Source organism: Tursiops truncatus, chromosome 3, assembly GCF_011762595.2.
Source record: "Tursiops truncatus isolate mTurTru1 chromosome 3, mTurTru1.mat.Y, whole genome shotgun sequence".
NCBI lineage: Eukaryota > Metazoa > Chordata > Mammalia > Artiodactyla > Delphinidae > Tursiops > Tursiops truncatus.
In genome coordinates, this window is record NC_047036.1 from 62569719 (window position 1) to 62592161 (window position 22443).

Sequence of the window (22443 nt, forward strand, 5' to 3'; positions counted from 1 at the left end):
CACTTAATCTTGCTGAATCTCAGACTCTACAAAATCTATAAAATGGGGATAACAATAACACTTAGGTCATGACATTGCTGTGAAAATTTGTTGTGAGCTGTTGTGAGATGACCATGTGCCATAGACATTCTGTTTTATACTATTATATAGAACATGGGATTTTAATGCACAGAATATATTCTAAAGTAAAGGCTCTGCCAAAGGAGACCAAGATTAATCACTACATAAGAAAAATATGAACAAAGGTGGTTGAAAAGTTAGTTTATTTGACAATTCACAAGTGATTTGCAAGTTTTATGGATCAGTTGGAGCCAAATTTGAAAACCAGTAGCTCCTCTTTTCTTCCTGGAAGTCTAACATGCTCTAATTTGTTGCCCAAGTAGTGCAAGCCGTGTCTACTCAAGGAATTCAAGCTAATTTTAACTTAAACTAGAAATAAAAATCAAATATACCATACAGCATTCTAAAACCAAATACAGAGAGTATTTTGTGGTTGTTGTCCTTGTTTGAGATAATTTCTACCAGAGATAATTTGTATACAGTTATCTGTTTATGAATCAGTATGAAAAAAAGACTAAGGATCATTTAAGATAACAGAAATGTTAACTCTCAAAACTTTCTATAGCAATGCAAACACAAACGCCATCTGCTCCTAGTGGTGAATTTAGTATCAAAATAACACATTTAAAAAGGTACATGTAATACACTTAAGCCTCTAGAACTTGACTTTGAGGGGAGGCAGCTGAGCCACAGAAAGATAATAAGCCAAGTTCTACTAGGAAACAGTGACCCTCACCCCTGTAACCTTTTAGAAATAACAGCCACCTGGAAAACCAATATATTAACAGAAAGAATGGTATGTAACATTTAATTTCATACGTCAATAAGAAAAGTGAAGTTATTTTCATAAACAGCATTTGAGACTGGGTTTACAGAAGACAGACATTATCTTACGTAGACCCTACTTCTGTATTTTGTTTCAGTTGCACAGTATTGAGAAAGTCCTGATTCACATTCAGAAATGGGAGCAGTTCTTTAACAGCTCACCTTGAAACACCAAGGCGCTCTTCATGAAGTTTATCAGAGATGGCTTTAGTCTGGCATCTGCACAAAAAGAGTTAACCTGGTACTGATGTTTGCTGGATTGCAGTATGTTAAAATGTTATAAACTGCATATCTGAGTTTGTTGGCTTTTAATTTTTTATGTTCAAATATATTTATCAAATATTAATGAAGAGTCTCAACAGAACACAGCTGGAATATCATGGCCTCAAGACATGAGTTGATTTGTTGATTTATTTATTCGCGTGTGAAATCTGGCTACTCTGCGCTTCCACGAGTCCCTCACTCTGTCTACTCACTGCTCTCGGTCATTCCTTCTGTCTCTTTCACAAGCTCTTGTCTCGTACCTGGCTCAAAGTGACATTTTCATCTTGTAATCTCCCCATTTCTCATGCTCTCAATTACAATTATCAATACATATGCTGACAATTCCCAAATATCTATCTCCAGCTCATGTTTTTCTCCTAAGCTCCAACTAGAACTACATTTCTACTTGGATATTCCATAGGCATCTTAAACTCAAAACAGATCTAACCCATCATTCATCTTGCTTTGTCTTGCCGCCACCAGAACTAACCCTTTCCCCATGTTGAATTCACTGTCTGAGTAAATGGGATGGTAACACCTGGCTGTCCAACTCAAGAGATCTAGGAATCATCCTACATTCTTCTCTTTTCTTTGCCATCTACTGATTCCACCAAGAAGCCCCACTCATTCTACCTCCCCAATACTCTCTGAATCCATTTCACCTTTTCCATCCCAGTACAACCACCATAAAGCAGCCTCTCAACAGGGACTACTATGATTTGCAGAACTAACTAGACTTTTAAACCATATATTTTAACACTATATCACTTCTTTACAAAAAAAAAAAATCCTTCAATATCTCTAGATTTTCTTCAGAATAAAACCCAAATCTTTTATATGACTTACAAAGTCTTTCCTGATCTACCCTTCGCCTACTCCTCCATCACCATCTTTTGCCATATACTTTTCCCTAACACCCTGTGTGTCAGTGTACTAACCCATTCTAACCTTCTAAATGTCTCAATGCTTTCATCCCTCTAAGCCTTTACACACGACACATTCTCTGCAATTCTCTCACACCCCTTCAACTAGCTAGCTCTTACTCCCTCACCCAAACTCAGCTAGGTATCATCTCTTCTGGAAAAGATTTCTTGACTCTTCTTCCCTCTGGGCTCCCTCATGCTAGTCCTCTTGATCAGAGTACTTATGCACTGTAAACTGTCTGTGTCCTGCACTGAAGTATGAGCTTCTCTCTTGTGTCTCTATTCTTGGGATATACCAGGTGCTCAACAAATATTTTAATGGATCACTTACAGACCTATTAACAAAATACTAACCCCACAACTGTGATTTCCCAATGAGAAGGCAACTTGCTCTATGAGTCTTTTTAATTAATTCAATTCAAACCCAGCCCTTCCTTAAAAAGTTAAACATAGAATTACCATATGATCCAGCAATTCCACTCCTAGGTATATATTCAAAGAAATGAAAGTAGGACTCAAATCTTTGTATATGAATGTTCACTGCAGAATTATTCACAATAGCCAAAAGGTGGAAATGACCCAAATGTCCATCAATAGATAAATGGATAAACAAAATGTGGTATATCCATACAATGGAATATTCAACATCGAAAGAGAATGAAATTCTGACATAAGCCACAACATGGATAAACCTTGAAAACATTATGCTAAGTGAAATATGCCAAATACAAGAAGACAAATATTATATGATTCCATTTAATTGAGGGCTACCACCCATCTAAAGAACCTAGGGCCATGAGTCACTTCTGTAAATGATCTAATGGCCTGATCAGTCACAGAGGCCTTAACTTCTGTGGAAACAGAATTGACCACAAAGTTACCTAGTACTGACTGCAAAACCCACATCCTGCTGAACTATTATTTAGTGTTGGAGGATGAGTTTTACAGGTTTACAACTTATTTCATCAGGGAACTTAAGAGATAAATTGTCTTCCCAAGGCCTTTATAAACAGTTTGCTACTTAAATTTTATAGACTGAAATTCTGCATATGAAACGTACTTTCCTTGGATTATCTGAAGCCTGTAAGTTTAAAAAAACTGGGGAGTAAAACATATTGCATAAACAACACCTGCAAACAAAGTATGACTTGCAACTGAATGATGACAAGCATTGTAAACACTAAAGGAGCCTGAAGGAAGAAGTTCAAGAAGAGCAAATATAAAATATATAGTTAAGAAGTGTCCTAACAGAGATATTCTAGACAGGCAAGCTCAAGGGAAAAACGGTACCAGCAACATGAGTAAGATGTCCACCTTCTGACAGTGGACTGGATGACCAGACTGACTGCTGTGGGAACATAGCAGGTGCAATCATTTGAGCCTTTTTCCCTCATCCCCCCTCCAAAGGAAAACCCCTGGCAGGGACCCTATACGTAGAAATGAAATGTCAAACAGTTAGTACAGTGCCTGTCACATAGCAGATATTCAACAAACACCCATTTCTATTCCATTTTATACTGAAGTTGTTGAGAAAGCATTTACTTCAAGTACGTCTGCTTTCTAGCCCTGTTTTCTGAAACAGTCATTCCACTTAAGGTATAACAATCAAATAAGTCATATACACAAGTCATATAGATATGACTTACTATATATATATATGCATATATAGTAACATAGTTATAAAACACAGATAACAAGATAAAATCATGAATGTAGTTAGAAAAAATACCCACAAATTTTTCTATATTACAGAAATGGGCTTAATTTTGGCGGGCACCCATTGTCATCTTAATTTGGTTTTATTAGGAGAAAACAGAGCAACATTTCTGTCCCTGGGCAGATCTGACATGAAAATAATTGACAAAAGTAGGTCAGAATCCCATGGAATGGTGAGGTCTGAATGCTAGGTGTCTTATATTAGGTTATAAATCCTGACAGACAATAATGACAGGATCTTCTGAAAGCCTTTGAAATTCACTAGGGCAGTCCCAACTTGTTTAGTTAAAAGCAGCAGCAAGGTAGGAAATAGAACTTCCTGTGACTCTGGCTACCCTGATGTGTCTTAGATAAAAACTGAAGTCATCACGCTCCTACTCTTTTTGCTGGCTTTGTTTTCACAAAAAAATATCCTCTCCTTACCCACATACACTTCTGGTAGCCTTTGGAATGTGTCCTTTAAGCTAAAAGATAAAAAGCGTACTTAAAGAGATCAACGAATTGACTAGAAATCTGTTGGGAGCTTATGGCCTTTCCCTTATTCTAGATGCAATTTCTCTCCCTGGGTCACCTGTTTTTGGTAAAAATAACTCAATTCTTTTTTATCTAATATACTAGGCAGAAATCACTTGGCAGTGTAGTGCTGACTTTTTCCTTGGATAAAATTGTTAGCAACTTGTAGCTACTTTACTAGGTAATATCAATATATAAACAAAAAGAGAAAAACATTCATTTCTTTTAATTCATTAACTATGCTTATTTGTGTGACACCTATATATTGGTTTCCCATAGAGAAAAACTGCCATAAAAATTTAAGGTCCAATTTAACATGAATATTAGTTAAAAATACACTTTCACAATTTAGAATAAGGTGAATGATACATCTGTTTCCATTCTAAAATGATCCTTTTCTAGTAATTTTTACAATATTTTCTCACATGAAAATTATCTTCTCAACAAATACTTACTATAGCATAGTATCCTACTTGAGAAATTTTTAAAAAATGTGTCTTTCTCAACTACTTCTTACCTGAAAGTTTTCCTCTTTAAGATTTATATAAATTAATTGACTTCATGAATGATAAAGGAACAATGTTAAATACCCAGAAGAAAAAAGTTCAATGAAGACTATTTCATGGCTTCAAGCACTGAATATCAGGATGTTAAAATCATTTGATATCAAATAAACAAAAGGATTTCTTTAGAAAACAAGAAACCACTGCCACCAAACACATTTTCCCAAATGGCCTGCCTCGCATTCCAGAGCTGACAGAAAATCAGGTCTGCGAGGAGACAGCAGCTGAGCTGCATACTCCAGAGTTAAGTAAAAACATGGGAGGCCGGAGCACACATGTGAAAGAATACATTTAATTTTAACAAGGCAAAGAAATGAGTTTTAAAAGGTGGTGGTGGTTTAACTGAGTGTCTCTTTTAGTTCCACTTGAAAAAAAGGTGTAAGTTTTTCCTCTAACTGCTTCCCAACAGTTCAATGACAGCAAAACTTTAAATCTATGGTGGTGCTGGAGTTCTTCTATTAGGGACAGGAGGGATGCAACTTCATGAACTTTTTTTAATCTGCAGAAAGAAAGGGGGAGGAAAAAAAAGACAGAAAGAAAGAAAGAGAGAGAGAGAGAGAGAGAGAGGAGAAACAAAAACTAATTTTCCAGTCAGGGAAATACTTATAAAACCTTTTATGTCAAAGTTAGGATTTCACAACATAACACACTAATGCAAAATCCAGTAGCACCTGTAAGATTTAAGTAAATGCTGCCATCACTTAAATGCTTTTCAAAAAGTATCTGTAAAAGACTGAAGGAAAAAAAGATACATTCTCCAGAGAACAACAAATGTATTTCAAAATAAAAACTGTATTTTTGTTTTTCTTTTTTTCAATTGTTTTTTTGTACAAGAATTCATAGTTATAATAACTTACACACAATGGGATCAATCTCTGCTCTCCTTTTCTGTGTCACTTCAAGTCCACATGTTCAGGCTATAGTCCCCAACATTATTTTCTGATAAATATATTACCACAGTTTGATCTAAATATACATTATATAATACTTGTCTCTGGGAAAAATCAAATTTTAATATGCAAACTTTTATTTATATAATACAGAAATGAAGAAAACTACAGTAGGCACACAAACTAATTATGACTTGTAGATGATGATTTCTAGATACTCTCCTACTGTAAATGAATGTTTAAAATAGTCTTAATAAGAAAATTTTATTTATATGTGCACTTGTGTCCACCTTATCCCATATACTGTACACGTCTAATGACAAGCTGGGAATTTAAAGGTGCAGCCCTCAAGAAATTGTTGAATCACTAAAAAAAGAAAAAATTAGACTCTATTGGAAAGGAAAAAACTCACAAAATTTCCAATTTTAGATTTCATGTCCATAGGAAAATATTAAAAATAATTTTCTGTATATACATATGAGTATATGTATATATTGAATTACAGATGTCTCATATATCAATACAATTCAAGTGGAGACATTTTGGTGAGTTATTTTCCCATTAAATGACAACTATGTCAAAATTTAAAAATATCTTATTACATCATTAAAATAATTCACTTACCATTTCAACAGCTTGTCCTATTTTTTTTTTGAATTTTTAACTCTTCATAACCAAATTTCCTGATCCCTAGTGCTAAATCCCCTATTTTAATTAAAATCTGGTGCTCTGTTACTCAGAAACTGATGGATAAAAATCACATCTACTTCAAAATTCCATCAATCAAATAAATTTTATTACCTGATTTATCAGAGAAATAGCTCTGAGCTTGTGTACCTAAATTATCCTCCCTATTATAAACAGGTGAGGCAAATACCCTAAAAGAGATGGAGGTAACTTACATGATATCATAGCACATATAATACAAGATGATTAAGTGTCTGATATAAACTTTTCAGAGACACCTGAAAACTCACTTTAGAAACTAACTTTAGAAACAAACCATTTATTTTTCACTCTAATATAAATTAATATGTATGTATTTACATACATACACATACATATATATAAAACAAAATTGTCTAGTGTTGATTAGCTGTTTGTGAGTGAAAAAATGGTTACAAATTGATTAACCAGCTTAATTCTGTACTTAACAATTCAACTGTTTTGGGGTACAAACAAAAAGTCAGTGCATTTGTAAACTCCATGGAGTCAGATACTCAAGCATACACTTTAAATAAGAACCCTCCTCAACGTCACAAGCAGTGGACAGCAAGAATATATGGACTCTGATGCAGTTCCTACTCCATAAGCAGACTAGACAGCACTTGACTTACTTTTAAAACAGTTTCTTAAAAGAAATATATAAAGAAATGCATGTTTGCTGAAAGTCCTTTAAAATTACCTCAAAACAACATTAAATCCTGTTCACTGAGAAGAGCCCGCTGAATTGAATTCCTGTTTTGAAATGCCTAGTTAACAGTTTAGAATATTGCCTTGTGAGGATTGACTAGAGACGTGGTTGATGTGAAGACCCAGTCAGAGTACACGGCTCCAATCCCAATAGTCCTCTGATTGGCTGCTCGATGGAAATGGATCGCCTTTAAAATAGCTATACACCTTAAAATGATCTATAATAAACAGTTTCCCAACAACCATTATTATTTGTAAATTGAAATGCATTAATCATTCAGAAAAGATTTCTTGCAAAATATATAAATAAATGTAACTGCATATTCTGTAAATATACTTAACATTGCTAGACCAGACCGCCAGTGACGGGCTGCTATATTTCAGTACTGTGTGTCAAATTTATTAGAAATTTAAAAAGAAAAATTTTGGAGGGACTCAGCTGCCTTCATTAGTTGGCTTTAAAATGTGTAATAAAATGGGAGACAATATCTTCTCATAAATACATGGAATCAATATGGAAAAGTAAACTATACAGCAGACAAGATTAGAGAACACCAGAGTGTACCAGAGTGGTCACCAGAGTGAAATATCTTCCAGTATAAAAAAAGGGAAGAACTCTATACACCCAGTTATAGTAAGTATGTTTCAATTAAAGATGCAGCTCACTCTCACTCCTGGCAAGAATTAATTGGTAATGGCACTGCTGCCAGCAGTGCAAAAATATCCTGAGAAATTATTCAGATTACAACAAAAGACAGGGCTTTCATCACTAAGTTTTTGCACAAAACACAGCTTTAGATATCATAAATAAATTAATTTAAAAAGCAGATAACCTTCACTGTGTTGAACACAAAAAGGGGATGTGACCCAGACATTTGTTAATTCTCCCATTGGCTAATATCAGAAAAAAAGATTGTATTAAGTGTCTGTTTATAACTTTCTAGTTAACTATGGCCAATAATATACATGGAGGTAATCTGTAGTTCAAGTTTTTCATCTCTTTTTCCCCAACTAGCTACAAGCTGAACTCTAAAATTTACACTGAAATATACAATTCCAATTTTCAAAAGATCCTCCTCCTGGACAAGGGATATTCAAATTTTTTGTGCAATCTTGATGCAGAGCCCAAACAGTCCTATGAAGAGAGACAGTATATTTTTTAATCAATTGGCACTGAAATTTAACTTTCCTTAGCTGCGTTCTAGTAGCTTGGCCAAGTTATCTCGTAATTCTGTTAGTTCAAAGATTTTTCCATCAAGAATTTCTAACAGTGTCTTCAGGTTATTGCGAAAAGCTTCTTGTTCATTCTGACTTTTCTCCAGACGTTGCTCCAAGTCAGACAGTTGTCCCTCCAGGTCTTTGTTCCGAATTTCTACTTCCTTTAGAAACAAAAGTGTGATATATATATGTGTGTCAGTTTAAGACTTAAACAATATAACTTTTGTTATGACTAATATTGTGGTAGTTAATGCAGTTTGATAATTAGGATGACCTTCTGAGTCTCAATACAATTTAAGGAGGTTTTTAGATTTTGCCATCTGAGAAATACATGTGGTTTTATTGATTGGCTTGTTCATGAATACATCTGTCCCCCCAACACAAATTTCCTGACTGCTTGCTTTGTGCCAGGCAACACTAGTCTAGGCACTTCAAATACTGAGATCGGATGAAGACCCATTTTGTGGATTATCTGCGTCTCTTTTCTATTTCTGCCCATGTTCTTTTCCTCTGGCACAACTGTTAGCAATCTCAGATGAAAGAAGGCAGAGAAAAAGAGACAAATTAATTTTTTCTCCTTATTGGAAATTTTGGAGAAAGATGTAGAGAAGAAAAATGACTCAAATAAGGTTTTAGGATCCTCTGAATATGTTAATTATTCTTTGTTTCGCCTCAATATCAAATGAATGCATACGGTAGAGAATATAGCTCACCTGCTAAAAACTGTAGTGAAGATATATAATAACTGTACATATAAGAGAATTATACAACTAACAATTCCAATATACTACAGATTAAGGAAAGAAAAAATAACAAAAGGGAAGTAAAAGTTCATGACAACAAAAAAATTTTTAACTTTTTAAACAGAATAAAATCTGGCATACTTAAAAATTATTTAGAAGTTACTATATATCTGAAGGACAGTAGATTGTTTTTAAAAAATTATTGAAAGGCAATCTGGTAAACGTTAAATGAAAATAACAGAACATGAAGCAGCACACTGCAACGAGGCAAAAATTAGTATGCATGAGGACAAACAATAGGAATTAAAGTACACACAGAAAATGGGAAACAGTTCTGGTTGTTGGGATTATGAGCACTTCTTTCCAAAATGTATTTGTCCTATAATACCAGCAAAATTAAACTTTTGAGAAAAATAATTGGAAAACTGACTTGAATACATATAAGAAAGTAACCATTGATTTAGCATTCTCAACACAAAGAAATATTCACATGTTTAACTAAGAGCAAAGCTCAAGCAAAAAGACACCACAGATGAGTCGGAAGAGCCTGGGAAAACACAAAAAAAGGAAGAAAGCAGTTATAATGATTTATAAAGAAAGAATTTAGGGAATTCCAATCTAATCTTAAAGTATTTACGGTTAGATGTTAAGCAGGTATGTTTCTAATCTTTTTCCTTTGAATAATCTACAAGGTGAAGATAAGTAAACTGAGAGCAGATTCTGAAACCAATAAAATATTTATAAATTCAGAAGCCAAGTTCATGGAGGCTCTAAACTATGGGGGAGAAAACAGACCCTGGGATCAAATGTAAAAATTCCACTCATGATTGCACAGCATGCTCTCTTGCCTGCTTAAACAATAAGCTTAAGAGTACTGTAGAATGTTTCCAACTGTAAAAATAGACCAAATGTCATTCACTAGAAAACACCCACTTCACCAGGCACCACCCAGTTTGCCCTCTAAAGCCGTCCTTAAAAATGAAAGGCTTCCTTGTTCTCCTTGCCAATCAATGAAACATCCAACCATTTTCAGTGGAAGCAAGCAAAACACCAAATTCCCTCAGCTATTAAAATTGAGCTGTTCTCTCCAGGAGTCTTGTGCTCTAAGCCATTTCTCTGATGGAGGAATTTCACTAGGCCCGTAACAAAAGGGATCCAATACAATGATGTTGGTGCTGGTCTATTCTGAGGCAGAGAATAAGATCCCAGAGGAAGAACAGACAACCCAGGATCAGTATGAAGCAAACTGATTGGTGGCATGTCCCAGTTTTCTACCTTCTGTCTATATTTTCCATCCCTTCTTCTTGACTTTTATTCTCCCTCCCAACTCATTCTTCTGCTTATTATCATTTTTGTGCTACTATTTCCCCTTCCCCTTTACCCATATGTGAGCATATGCCAGGGGCACCAAGATAAAGCACTAAGGCCAGAATTTGCTAAATCCCTTTTGAGTGCTTTAAAAGGCAGTAACTGAAAGTATATAAATACAAATGCTCTGTATTTGTTAGATATGGAGTCTACAACACTACAGTGATTAAAAAAATTTAGACAATTATTACCACCATCAATGGGACCAGGTCAGGTTATAAATTTAAATCTTGCATCATTTAATCTAAATAAAAGCTACAAAAAATTGTCTTTATTGATATCTGATTCACACCTTAAACTCTTAAAAGATAAATTATTGTTCTATTAGATTATTAACCTTCATATATAACACAACATAAATCATCAAAACAAGTATTAATAATTCAACAGAAAAATGGGTTAAAGAAGAAGTTATTCAACAATTATTTACTGAGTGTCTTCTACAATACTAAGCACTGAAGATAAAGTAGAAAATAAAGACGAGCCCTGTTTTGATGGAGCATGCATTCTAGAAGGAAGATACTGGTAACAAAGAAGTCAACAGAACAGACGTCTGTGTAACTGAGGAAATCACTGTGTGCACTGAAATCTTTCAACCATCTTTCCAAACTGTGTAAACCAATAATAAGAACAAAAAAAATGACACGAATTCCACAACTTCAACTAGAAGAAAGAGAACAATACAAACTTCAAGTTACCTATAATTAGGAGATATAAGCACCAGTTTCTAGCAAAGATATTTCTCAAGTTCTTATTCTCTTCGCAGAGGGCAAGGCAGGGTTGTGGGGAAATGCACAGAAGAAGGAAGAGGAGAATGAAAGGCCTAAGACTGAACTCTAATAATCCAAAGAAAGAGAAAGACCACTGAAAGTGCCAAAATACTGGTGGAAAACAAAAAGTCCTGGTAGACCAGAGCAGCCTACAAGAAGCGAATTCACAGTATATAGGACACTCGAGAAGGCAACCTTGGAAAGGCATACTTCTGAGAGTAAAAAGAAGAGAAAGGGACTTTGGGGATAGCTAATCATAAAATAAATGGTCCTTCCACTGGGAAATTCATTTAGAAAGACCAAAAATTATGATATGGGCAAAGGTATACCAGGCAGGGGTTGTAATAGTGGTAGAAAAAGTGGCAAAGAAAGACACCTTTAATGCTAAAAGTGACAACACACAATGAAGATATAACAATTATGTTTATGTACCAAGAAACACAGTAGCCACCTTTATAAAGTAGAAACTACAGGAGGTCTAAGGAGACATAGAAAAAAGTACACTGATAAGAGCTTTTAATATTCCACTCTCAATATAGGACAGATCAAGAGGAACAACAACAAAAAAGGTAAGGATATAGAAGTCTTAAACTACAAAATCAATAAAGAGCATTCATAAAATTGATCATATGCTAGATTACACAAAAAATCGGTAAATTAGGCAAAGCAGACATTACATAAACAAACCCTTGTGATCACAATGCAGTAAAACTAGAAATAAGTAACTAAATCATAAAACTAAAAGGCCCTTCCACAAGCAAATTAAAACACGTTCTTTTAAACACTTCTAGCGTGAAAGGGAAATAAAACCAAAACTACAGAATTTCAAGAAATAATGATAATGGAAACACTGTCAGAATCTATGGGACACATGAAAGCAATGACCAGAGAAAAATCTATAGCCTTAAACACAAATAAATAAAAATGAAAATAAAGGAATTAAATTCCCTTCTCAAAATGCTAGAAAAACAATAAAAAAGTAAACCAAAACAAAAGGCAGAAATAAAGATAAAAGTAAAAATTCATTAGGTAGAGGACAGAAAGAGTAACACTAATTAATAAGTCAAAATCTCCTTTCGCAAAAAGCTTAAAATAGACATATCATTACTTAAGAAAGAAAAAACCTATATAAAATAAGAAATTATAAGAGTTCCCACTGAATATTTGAAAACCCAGATGTAAAGCTTAAACAGTCCAATACCTGCAGAAGAAATAGAGAGTAATCATGGAATTACTCCATAAAAAGCACCAGGCCCAGATGGTTTCAAGGGGAAGTTCTATTAAACTTTCAAAGACCAGACAGTTCCAATATGACATAAGTTATTCCAGAGCATAGAAAATAAACAAAATCGTCCAAATTATCTTATGAAGCTAGTATAGCCTTGATACCTAAATCTTATAAATTCAGCCCCCACCTGAAAATGGAAGAAAGTTACAGACCAATATTACAAATGAATATCATGTAAAAACTGTCAATAATAGGGAACAAAAATCTGGTACCACATTAATAAAATGATACACCACAGCTAAGTGGTATTTATTCTAGGAATGCAAATGTGGTTCAGTTTTAGAAAATCCATTAATAAACCATATCAATGGATCTGTGGATAAAAACTATGATTATCTAGATAGATACTAAAAAAGCTATTAACAAAGTTCACTCATTTGTGGTAAAAACACTCAAGAAAATAGGAATTAGCCACTCTCATAATATGGTAAGATACCTATATTTTAGTGGTAAAGCCAGCATTTCAATTAATGGAAAAATATTAGAGGCATTTCCACAAAGATCAGGAACAAGAGAAGTCTGTCACCTCCACTATTGTTTAACACTGTACCTGTATTTTTGGTTTGTTTACTCCTCAGTGCATGAGATCTTTTTTTTTTTTTTTAACCTCTTTATTGGAGTATAATTGCTTCACAGTGTAGTGTTAGTTTCTGCTGTAAAACAAAGTGAATCAGCTATATGCATACGTATATCCCCATATCCCCTCCCACTTGAGTCTCCCTCCCTCCCACCCTCCCTATCCCATCCCTCTAGGTGGTCACAAAGCACAGAGCTGATTTCCCTGTGCTATGCAGCTGCTTGCCACTAGCTATCTATTTTATATTTGGTAGTGTATATATGTCCATGCCACTCTCTCAGTTCGTCCCAGCTTAACCTTCCCCCTCCCGGTGTCAAGTCCATTCTCTATGTCTGTGTCTTTATTCCTGTCCTGCCCCTAGGTTCATCAGAACCATTTCTTTTCAGATTCCATATATATATGTTAGCATACAGTATTTGTTTTTCTCTGACGTACTTCACTCTATGACAGACTCTAGGTCCAACCACCTCACTACAAATAACTCAATTTCGATTTCTTTTTATGGCTTAGTAATATTCCATTGTATATATGTGCCACATCTTCTTTATCCATTCATCTGTCGGTGGATACTTAGGCTGTTTCCATGTACTGGCTATTGTAAATAGTGCTACACTGAACATTGTGGTACATGACTCTTTTTGAATTATGGTTTCCTCAGGGTACCTGCCCAGTAGTGGGATTGCTGGATTGTACTGTAGTTCTATTTTTAGTTTTTTAAGGAACCTCCATCCTGTTCTCCATAGTGGCTGTATCAATTTACATTCCCACCAACAGTGCAAGAGGGTTCCCTTTTCTCCACACCCTCTTCAGCATTTATTGTTTGTAGATTTTTTGATGATGGCCGTTCTAACTGGTGTGAGATGATACCTCATTGTAGTTTTGATTTTCTCTAATGATTACTGATGTTGAGCATCTTTTCACCTGTTTGTTGGCAATCTGTGTATCTTCTTTGGAGAAATGTCTGTTTAGGTCTTCTGCCCATTTTTGGATTGGGTTGTTTGTTTTTCTGATATTGAGGTCATGAGCTGCTTATATATTTTGGAGATTAATCCTTTATCATTGCTTCGCTTGCAAATATTTTCTCCCATTCTGAGAGTTGTCTTTTTCTCTTGTTTATGGTTTCTGTTGCTGTGTAAAAGCTTTTCTTTCATTAGGTCCCATTTTTTATTTTTGTTTTTATTTCCATTTGTCTAGGAGGTGGGTCAAAAAGGATCTTGATGTAATTTATGTCATACAGTGTTCTGCCTATGCTTTCCTCTAATAGTTTTAAAGTGCCTAGCCTTACATTTAGGTTTTTTTTCTTTTTTTAACATCTTTATTGGAGTATAACTGCTTCACAATGGTGTGTTAGTTTCTGCTTTATAACAAAGTAAGTCAGTTATACATATACATATGTCCCCATATCTCTTCCCTCTTGCATCTACCTCCCTCCCACCCTCCCTATCCCACCCCTCTAGGTGGTCACAAAGCACCTAGCTGATCTCCCTGTGCTATGCGGCTGCTTCCCACTAGCTATCTATTTTACGTTTGGTAGTGTATATATGTCCATGCCACTCTCTCACTTTGTCCCAGCTTACCCTTCCCCCTCCCCATATCCTCAAGTCCATTCTCTGGCAGGTCTGCATCTTTATTCCCATCTTGCCCCTAGGTTCTTCATGACCAGTTTTTAAATTTTAGATTCCATATATATGTGTTAGCATACGGTATTTGTTTTTCTCTGACTTATTTCACTCTGTATGACAGGCTCTAGGTCCATCCACCTCACTACAAATAACTCAGTTTTGTTCCTTTTTATGGCTGAGTAATATTCCATTGTAGATATGTGCCACATCTTCTTTATCCATTCATCTGTTGATGGACACTTCGGTTGCTTCCATGTCCTGGCTATTGTAAATAGAGCTGCAATGAACCTTTTGGTACATGACTCTTTCTGAATTATGGTTTTCTCAGGGTATATGCCCAGTAGTGGAACTGCTGGGTTGTATGGTAGTTCTATTTTTAGTATTTTAAGGAACATCCATACTGTTCTCCATAGTGGCTGTATCAATTTACATTCCCACCAACAGTGCAAGAGGGTTCCCTTTTCTCCACACCCTCACCAGCATTTATTGTTTCTAGATATTTTGATGATGGCCATTCTGACCAGTGTGAGATGATATCTCATTGTAGTTTGGATTTGCATTTCTCTAATGATTAATGATCTTTAGCATTCTTTCACATGTCTGTTGGCAATCTGTATATCTTTTTTGAAGAAATGTCTATTTAGATGTTCTGCCCATTTTTGGATTGGGTTGTTTGTTTTTTTAATATTGAGCTGCATGAGCTGCTTGTAAATTTTGGAGATTAATCCTTTGTCAGTTGCTTCATTTGCAAATATTTTCTCCCATTCTGAGGGTTGTTTTTTCACCTTTACGGTTTGTGGTTTATGGTTATGGTTTATGGTTTCCTTTGCTGTGCAAAAGCTTTTAAGTTTCATTAGGTCCCATTTGTTTATTTTTGCTTTTATTTCCATTTCTCTAGGAGGTGGGTCAAAAAGGATCTTGCTGTGATTTATCTCATAGAATGCTCTGCCTATGTTTTCCTCTAAGAGTTTGATATTGTCTGGCCTTACATTTAGGTCTTCAATCCATTTTGAGTTTATTTTTGTGTATGGTGTTAGGGGGTGTTCTAATTTCATTCTTTTACATGTAGCTGTCCAGTTTTCCCAGCACCACTTATTGAAGAGGCTGCCTTTTCTCCACTGTACACTGTTGCCTCCTTTATCAAAGATAAGGTGACCATATGTGTGTGGGTTTATCTCTGGGCTTTCTATCCTGTTGCATTGATCTATATTTCTGTTTCTGTGTCAGTACCACACTGTCTTGGTTACTATAGCTTTGTAGTATAGTCTGAAGTCAGGGAACCTGATTCCTCCAGCTCCATTTTTCGTTCTCAAGATTGCTTTGGCTATTCGGGGTTTTTTGTGTTTCCATACAAATTGTGAAATTTTTTGTTCTAGTTCTGGGAAAAGTGCCAGTGGTAGCTTGACAGGGATTGCATTGAATCTGTAGATTGCTTTGGGTAGTATAGTCATTTTCACAATGTTGATTCTTCCAATCCAAGAACATACTATATCTCTCCACCTGTTTGTATCATCTTTAATTTCTTTCATCAGTGTCTTATAATAAGTTTTCTGCATACAGGTCTTTTGTCTCCTTAGGTAGCTTTATTCCTAGGTATTTTATTCTCTTTGTTGCAAAGGTAAATAGGAGTGTTTCCTTAATTTCTCTTTCAGATTTTTCATCATTAGTGTATAGGAATGCAAGAGATTTCTGTGCATTAATTTTGTATCCTGCTACTTTACCAAATTCATTGATTAGCTCTAGTAGTTTTCTGGTAGCATCTTAGGATTCTCTATGTATAGTATCATGTCATCTGCAAACACTGACAGCTTTACTTCTTCTTTTCTGATTTGGATTCCTTTTATTTCTTTTTCTTCGCTGATTGCTGTGGCTAAAACTTCCAAAACTGTGTTGAATAATAGTGGTGAGTGTGGACAACCTTGTCCTGTTCCTAAACTTAGTGGAAATGGTTTCAGTTTTTCACCACTGAGAATGATGCTGGCTATGGGTTTGTCATATATAGCCTTTATTATATTGAGGTAGGTTCCCTCTATGCCTACTTTCTGGAGAGTTTTTATCATAAATGGGTGTTGAATTTTGTCAAAAGCTTTTTCTGCATCTATTGAGATGATCATATGGTTTTTATCCTTCAATTTGTTAATATGGTGTATCACATTGATTGATTAGCGTATATTGAAGAATCCTTGTGTTCCTGGGATAAACCCCACTTGATCGTGGTGTATGATCCTTTTAATGTACTGTTGGATTCTGTTTGCTAGTATTTTGTTGAGGATTTCTGCATCTATGTTCGTCAGTGATATAGGCCTGCAGTTTTCTTTCTTTGTGACATCTTTGTCTGGTTTTGGTATCAGGGTGATAGTGGCCTCGTAGAGAATGAGTTTGGGAGTGTTCCTTCCTCTGATATATTTTGGAAGAGTTTGAGAAGGATAAGTGTTAGCTCTTCTCTAAATGTTTGATAGAATTCGCCTGTGAAGCCATCTGGTCCTGTGCTTTTGTTGGAAGATTTTTAATGACAGTTTCAATTTCAGTGCTTGTGATTGGTCTGTTTATATTTTCTATTTCTTCCTGGTTTAGTCTCCGAAGGTTGTGCGTTTCTAAGAATTTCTTCCATTTCTTCCAGGTTGTCCATTTTATTGGCATACAGTTGCTTGTAATAATCTCTCACGATCCTTTCTTTTTCTGCAATGTCAGTTGTTACTTCTCCTTTTCCATTTCTAATTCTATTGATGAGTCTTCTCCCTTTCTTTCTTGATGAGTCTGGCTAATGGTTTATCTATTTTGTTTATCTTCTCAAAGAACCAGCTTTTAGTTTTATTGATCTTTGCTATCGTTTCCTTCATTTCTTTTTCATTTATTTCTGATCTCATCTTTATGATTTCTTTCCTTCTCCTAACTTTGGGATTTTTTTGTTCTTTCTCTAATTGCTTTAGGTGTAAGGTTAGGTTGTTTATTTGAGATGTTTCTTGTTTAGTGAGGTAGGATTGTATTGCTATAAACTTCCCTCTTAGAACTGCTTTTGCTGCATCCCATAGGTTTTGGGTCGTCGTGTTTTCATTGTCATTTCTTTCTAGGAATTTTTTGATTTCCTCAGTCATCGCTTGGTTATTAAGCAGTGTATTGTTTAGCCTCTATGTGTTTGTATTTTTTACAGATTTTTTTCCTGTAATTGATATCTAGTCTCATAGCGTTTTGGTCAGAAAAGATACTTGACACGATTTCAATTTTCTTAAATTTACCAAGGCTTGAATTGTGACCCAAGATATGATCTATCCTGGAGAATGTTCCATAAGCCCTTGAGAAGAAAGTGTATTCTGTTGTTTTGGGATGGAATGTCCTACCTCGTTTCATGTGTCATTCAAAGCTTGTGTTTCATTATTTATTTTCATTTTGGATGATTTGTCCATTGGTGAAACTGGGGTGTTAAAGTTCCCTACTATGATTGTGTTACTGTCGATTTTCCCTTTTATGGCTGTTAGCATTTGCCTTATGTATTGAGGTGCTCCTATATTGGGTGCATAAATATTTACAGTTGTTATATCTTCTTCTTGGATTGATCCCTTGATCATTATGTAGTGTCCTTCTTTGTCTCCTGTAATAGTCTTTATTTTAAAGTCTATTTTCTCTGATATGAGAATTGCTACTCCAGCTTTCTTCTGATTTCCATATGCATGGAATACCTTTTTCCATGCCCTCACTTTCAGTCTGTATGTATCCCTAGGTCTGAAGTGGGTCTCTTGTAGACAGCATAAGTATGGGTCCTGTTTTTGTATCCATTCAGCCAGTCTATGTCTTTTGGTTGGAGCATTTAATCCATTTACATTTAATGCAGTTATCGATATGTATGTTCCTATTACCATTTTCTTAATTTTGGGGGTTTGTTATTGTTGGTCTTTTCCTTCTCTTGTGTTTCCTGCCTAGAGAAGTTCCTTTAGCATTCGTTGTAAGGCTGGTTTGGTGGTGCTGAATTCTCTTAGCTTTTGCTTGTCTGTAAAGGTTTTAATTTCTCCATCGAATCTGAATGAGATCCTTGCTGGGTAGAGTAATCTTGGCTGTAAGTTTTTCCCCTTCATCACTTTAAATATGTCCTGCCACTCCCTTCTGGCTTGCAGAGTTTCTGCTGAAAGATCAGCTGTTAACCTTATGGGGATTCCCTTGTATGTTATTTGTTGTTTTTCCCTTGCTGCTTTTAATATTTTTTCTTTGTATTTAATTTTTGATAGTTTGATTAATATGTGTCTTGGTGTGTTTCTCTTTGCATTTATCCTGCATGGTACTCTCTGTGTTTCCTCGATTTGATTGACTATTTCCTTTCCCACGTTAGGAAAGTTTTCTACTATAATCTCTTCAAATATTTTCCCAGACCCTTTCTTTTTCTCTTCTTCTTCTGGGACCCCTATAATTCGAATGTTGGCGTGTTTAATGTTGTCCCAGAGGTCTCTGAGACTGTCCTCAATTCTTTTCATTCTTTTTTCTTTATTCTGCTCCCTGGCAGTTATTTCCACCATTTTATCTTCTAGCTCACTTATCTGTTCTTCTGCCTAGTTATTCTGTTATTGATTCTTTCCAGAGTATTTTTAATTTCCCTATTGTGTTGTTCATCACTGTCTGTTGGCTCTTTAGTTCTTCTAGATCCTTGTTAAGTGTTTCTTGTATTTTTTCCATACTGTTTCCAAGAGTTTGGATCATCTTTACTATCATTACTCTGAATTCTTTTTCAGGGAGGTCACCTATTTTGTCTTCATTTATTTGGTCTTGTAGTTTTTTACCTTGCTCCTTCATCTGTAACATTTTTTTTTGTCGTTTCATTTTTGTTTTTTTTTTTTGATGGGTGGTGCTGTATTCCTGTCTTACTGGTTGTTTGGTCTGAGATGTCCAGCATTGGAGTTTGCAGTCAGTTGGAAAGAGCCGGAACTTGGTGCTGAGATGCGGACCTGCGCGAGGCCTCACTCCAACTGATATTCCCTGGGGTCTGAGGTTCTCTGTTAGTCCAGCAGTTTGGACTTGGAGCTCCCACCACAGGAGTTTGGGCCCGACCTACGGCCTGGGAACCGAGATCCTGCAAGCCGGTCGCTGGGGGTTCCTCCCGTCCCCTTAGGTGTCCGTGGTCCCCCACTGGTGCCTGGTAGGTGACCTAGTTGTGAGGAGACGCAAATTCTGCGTCCTTCTAGTAGGCCATCTTGACTCCACCTCTGTACCTGTATTTTTAACAGGTGTAATTCAACAGGAAAAATCAATAGAGGCATAAGAACTAGAAGAAAAGAAGTAAAATTATTTCTATTTGCAGAATATATGTTAGTATACCTAGGAAATCTTAGAGAATAAATGGAATAAATGACAAAACTAGTTCAAACAATGAAATAATTTAGTAAGGTAGAGGGATATAAAATTAGCAAACAGAATTCAACAGCTTTCATATATTGGGATGGCCAAAAAGCTCATTCCGGTTTTCCGTAACATCTTACGGAAAAACCTGAATGAACTTTTTGGCCAACCCAATATATAAACAATAATCAATTAAAAGATACGATGGTAGAGAAAACTCCATTGTCAATAGAAGAAAAGAAGATTAAATATTTACAAATAAACAAGAAACATGACAAATTCACAGCATGAAAACCCTAAAATGCTCCTGAAAAACACAGAAGTAGATGTGGACAAATAAGAAGACATCCCTTGTTCTTGGATAGGATGGAAACCACACTTCTGCTAAACTAGCATTATAAATTTTAAGCAATCCCAATGAAATTTTTTATAGAGCTAAAGTTTTCATTGACACTAAAATTGGTACTAACGTTAATACTAAAATTTGTATGGAAAAATAAACATGTAAGAATATATTAAAAAACAATGAAAAAGGAAGGCTATGAGGACTGATTGGCCTTATCAGATATTAAAACATACTGTAAAGCCTCTACAATTAAAGAAGTGTGGTACTAGGAATACATAAGAGTGACTAGTAGAATAGCATAGGAAGTCCAGATATACACCAGAACACACATGGAAATTGAATATTTAAAATCTCTGGAAAAAAAGGATAAAGTTTTAAATAAATGGTACTGATAAGTAGATAGACATTTGGAAAAAGATAAAGTTAGATCCATATCTCACACCACACACAGAAGGACAAACCCCAAATGACTCAGAGATCTAAATGTAAAAAATGAAACCACAGAAGTACTAAAGGTAAATATGGATGGATTCCCATATGATTTGAGTTTGGAAAAGAGCTATCTAACTATGATTGACAGCTAGAGCAATGAAAGAAAAGAATGGTGTATATTTGACTACTACATAAAACAACACCACCATCTTACGCAAAGTCAAAAACTTTTACAAACTGGGAGAAAATACGTGTAACATATAATTGCAGATATATAAAGAACTCTTCAAATTTTGTGGAAGAAGGATCAAAAAAGGGCAAAGACAAGAATACACAATCTATATAGGTACAAAAAGATACTGAAATGGCCTTTAAGCTTATGAAAGATGTTTAATCTCACTCATAATATGGGATACACAAATTAAAACTATCATTTCCCACCTATCATACATTGCCACAAGTTAAAAAAGTACTAGAACACATTTTGTTGGTGAGGCTGTGGAGAAACAGGCATTCTCTCACACTGATGATACAAGGGAAAACTAGCACAACCCATCATGGAGAGGAATTTGACTACATGATGTTCTCACTTAGAAATCTCACTCCAAAGAGTTCACCCTGTAGATACACCTCCAACAATAACAAAACACCTATGCATAAGGTTACTCATTGTAGTACTGCTGCAAAATACTGGAAACAACCTAAATACCCACATAAAGGAGTGTGGTTTTAAAAACTATCACACATGCAAATGAAGTACTATACAGCTAAAAAAAAAAAAGAATGAACAAGGTCTCTCTCTATGAACTGACAGGACATAGAGTGATTTCCAGGACATACCTTAGATTAAAAAAAAGCAAAGTGCGGAAGAGTAATCTAGAGTATGTTACCATTTGTATAGGAAAAAAAGGGGAGGAAATTAAGAAAGAGACATATCTGTTCATTTGTGTAAAAAGAAACACAGAAAGGATAACCCAGAAACTAATGAGATTGGTTACCACAGGGGGCAGCCGGGAATGGGGGGCAAGAATGGGGGTAGACTGGATTGGACAGGATGACGTGTCCCTGAAGATATCTTCCTGAATAGTTCTGACTTTTAGAACCATGTTAATTGTTTCATATGCTCTGTAAATGCATACAAATACAAAATAAAGAATGGGGAAGAAAAAACTAAAATGGAATATAGTAAGATACAAATGAACATAAATGTGTTTCAAATGAATAACTAACCAATTGAAAAGGGGGAGTGGAAGAACTAACCTAACTTTTGAACACAGGCTAAGGACAAAAAGAATACTGATCTCTAGTTAGTAGGGTTTTGTTGTTGTTGTTGTTTTGGCAGTGGTATGAATTAGAAACTACTTTCTGTGCTTTCAAGGACTAAGCAAGCAAATAAACATATTGTGGTTTCTTTTTTGTGTGTTTTATTTATTTAACATCTTTATTGGAGTATAATTGCTTCACAATGGTGTGTTAGTTTCTGCTTTATAACAATATTGGGGAAAGGAGTTACTAACAGGAAAATGGGGAAGGCTAAAATGAACTCCATAGTACTGGACTGCAGCAGGAGGTATGAGTATGATTTCAGGT

At 35.3% G+C, this 22443-nt stretch overlaps 1 protein-coding gene across 3 annotated transcripts in view; it reads right to left on the reverse strand.

Moving 5' to 3' along the window:
* Window positions 1-246: 246 nt before the first annotated feature.
* HOMER1 (homer scaffold protein 1) overlaps window positions 247-22443 on the reverse strand; it is a 131474-nt gene continuing 109277 nt past the window's right edge. For all 3 annotated transcript variants that reach the window (XM_019929779.3, XM_073802243.1, XM_073802244.1), the window contains one exon: window positions 247-8546. In XM_019929779.3, the coding sequence (XP_019785338.1) occupies window positions 8358-8546 (189 nt within the window). In that variant the 3' untranslated portion in view covers window positions 247-8357. The remainder of the gene's footprint in view (window positions 8547-22443) is intronic.